The 3,019-nt window shown below is 35.5% G+C and overlaps 1 protein-coding gene across 1 annotated transcript; it reads left to right on the plus strand.

Moving 5' to 3' along the window:
• Nucleotides 1–1,716: 1,716 nt before the first annotated feature.
• Nucleotides 1,717–2,673, plus strand: LOC104865220 (olfactory receptor 4Q2). Its single transcript, XM_010628627.1, has one exon. It carries the CDS (start codon nucleotides 1,717–1,719, stop codon nucleotides 2,671–2,673), a length of 957 nt encoding a protein of 318 aa, XP_010626929.1.
• The last annotated feature ends 346 nt before the right edge of the window (nucleotides 2,674–3,019 follow it).

Genomic DNA, 3,019 nt, shown 5'->3' on the forward strand with positions numbered 1-3,019 from the left:
ACTTGAAAAAAGAAAAATCAACATATATGAAAATTCCATGTAAAAATAAATGTAAATTAGCATAGCCACAAAATTCAAAGAAAGGTTTTACACTTGTAACTGAGTTCACTGTAGAAAACTAGAAACTTTCAATAACTAAGAGGAAAATCCTAGTTGTCAAGTTCAATTTCTATAAATATTTTATTGTCTCTGCATTTAATCACATTTCTCATGTGGTTGAAATTTCAGTTTATATACATTTTAATACATTCTGAATATACTATAACAAACAGTTTTGATTTATTTTATAACTATTTACTCTGGTTAAATATTTTTGTAAGAAACTTTTAATAAAATAATATTTAATATTGTATTTTACTTCATACATTTTCCCAGTATTTCTGAGTGCCATGAAATTGATATACCATATGTATGTACTTGCATAGATTTAGCAGCATACAGGATTTATTAATTTTTGTAAATTAGCTTTCACTTAGTTTAATACAAACCATTTAAAAAACATTTTGTTTATTCTTTTTTATTTGTTTACATGGAAAGTATCCTATTTATAAATTGAAAGAAAGCATAAAGTATACAACAGAAAAGAATCTCCAATATTGATACTTTAAATAATTTCACTTTATACTTCTTCAAAATGTAGCTCTGTTATAGTCCACTATATTGAGTGGAGTCAATAGCAGCTACCACGAATCCCTGAGGTTTTCATCTCATGCAGTAGCATCTCCCAGTCATGCCTCACACAAATGAATAAAGTACATGCAGGGACTCATACCAAAATACATTGTCATTAATCTCAGAAAAATGTTTTATTTTATTCAATTTGTTAACAAAACCAAAAGAGGGAATCATTTGAAAGACTGAATAATTATTTTACAATTCTATGAAGATCATTATAAGCATGTGTGCTCATGTTCCCACAGAAATCGCATAGTTGGAAAACTAGGTAATAATAAATGTAACAATAATGTATTATGGTCAACAATAAGCTTGACAGGCATTCTGGAAGCACACTTAAAGATCAATGACTAAAATTAAACCCAAGTGTCATATGATCCTTTTCCATGGCTTGTACAGTTTAGATTCCTACAAGTGTTACCTTGATGGAAAACAACACAGGCATTTTCTTTCCAGTTAAATCTTCTACAGCTCTTCCTGGGTGTGGTGGCACAGGCCTGCAATCTCAACACTTGGGAAACTGAGGTAAGAGGATGACTGAGTTCAAGGGCAGTGTGGGCTCCATAGAGAGGTACTGTCTCAAAAAAAATTCTTTTACAGACCTCAATGCCTAATTACTGGAATACTAAATGTTATCTTCAAGGTGTTGTTTATTGTTTTTCACAAAATTTTAATTTTAACAATGTAATGCCCCCAGGAAAAGTGATGAGTTCCTTGAGACTGAATGTCAAAAAAGAGTGGTTAGTAATGTACTGATAGATGCATTGCAGGAATGCCATCATTGAGAATGTCCATTGAGAAGAAAGGTGATTTTATGCTCCACAAATCTTGACTATTTCACTATGTCTCAAAGTTGGACTATTTGGAGTATACATATTTCTATCAGCTGTGGGGAAAATAATTTCATGAGAGGTAACCAATACAGTGTATCTTGAGAAAACACCTTTGGAAATGAGTATACAGTTGTATTTAAGTGACATCCTATCTATTTATAATGTTACTAATGCTCCATTATTTAATATTTCCATAGAACCAAGTCAAATGGATGAAAACCGGACACAAGTGGTGAAAGAATTTGTCTTGGCAGGTTTCTCACACACAGCATCTATTGAAGCAGGGCTATTTGTAGTATTTCTTTTCTTCTATGTGTCCACTTGGGTAGGCAATGTCCTCATCATGGGGACAGTGGCTTCTGATAGGAACCTAAACTCATCACCTATGTATTTTCTTCTTGGCAATCTCTCATTCCTGGACCTATGCTACTCAAGTGTGACGACCCCTAAGCTTCTGGTTGACTTCCTTCATAAAGAAAAGCTCATTCCCTACAACCAGTGCATTGTGCAGCTTTTCTTCCTTCATTTTGTAGGGGCTGCAGAAATGTTCCTGCTCACAGTGATGGCTTATGATCGCTATGTTGCAATCTGTCGTCCACTGTACTACACCACTATCATGAGTCGAGGGCTGTGCTCTGTGTTGGTAGCTGCTTCCTGGATGGGAGGATTTGTGCACTCCATTGTCCAGACTATTCTTACTGTCAATCTGCCCTTCTGTGGGCCAAACCAGGTGGACAACTTCTTTTGTGATGTTCCCCCTGTCATCAAACTTGCCTGTGCAGACACCTTTGTCATTGAATTGTTAATGGTGTCTAACAGTGGCTTGATATCTACCAGCTGCTTTGTAGTGCTGATTTCTTCCTACACTGCTATTTTAGTTAAGATCCGCTCCAAGGAGGGAAGGCGAAAGGCACTCTCCACCTGTGCCTCTCACCTCATGGTGGTGACGCTCTTTTTTGGGCCCTGCATTTTCATCTATGCTCGTCCATTCTGCACGTTTTCTGTGGACAAGGTCGTGTCTGTGCTCTACAATATCATTACCCCCATGTTAAACCCCCTCATCTACACACTTCGGAACAAAGAGGTCAAGTCAGCCATGAGGAAGCTGTGGGACAGAAGTGGACTTGGGGCAAAAGCAGGAGCCAACAGCCAGGGAAGTCTTTGAGAGCAGAAAATATGAGATCACAACAATTACTTCTTGACAAATAAGAGGTGGTAGCCTAATTGCTTAATCTTATTCTGTGAATCATGGTACCTGTGTTTCTGACTTTATAAGAAAATTATGCAGCTTTACTGAATTGTTCTCACTTCTGCTTTTTTTTTTTTTTTTACTAAATTGAGTCTTTTTTATGTTTTTCTATTAGCTTGCATTGTTTCTTTTTATCAGCTCACTTATACTTTATAATCAAAGATTAGAATATTAAACTGACTTTCCAGTTTAGAAGTAACTTCACACAAATAAAATATAAACCTGTAATGAAAGTGAACTGTGAAGTATTTTCATTTTACAA

This window comes from Fukomys damarensis, unplaced genomic scaffold, assembly GCF_012274545.1.
Source record: "Fukomys damarensis isolate Sample0158 unplaced genomic scaffold, DMR_v1.0_HiC HiC_scaffold_17, whole genome shotgun sequence".
Taxonomy (NCBI): Eukaryota; Metazoa; Chordata; class Mammalia; order Rodentia; family Bathyergidae; genus Fukomys; species Fukomys damarensis.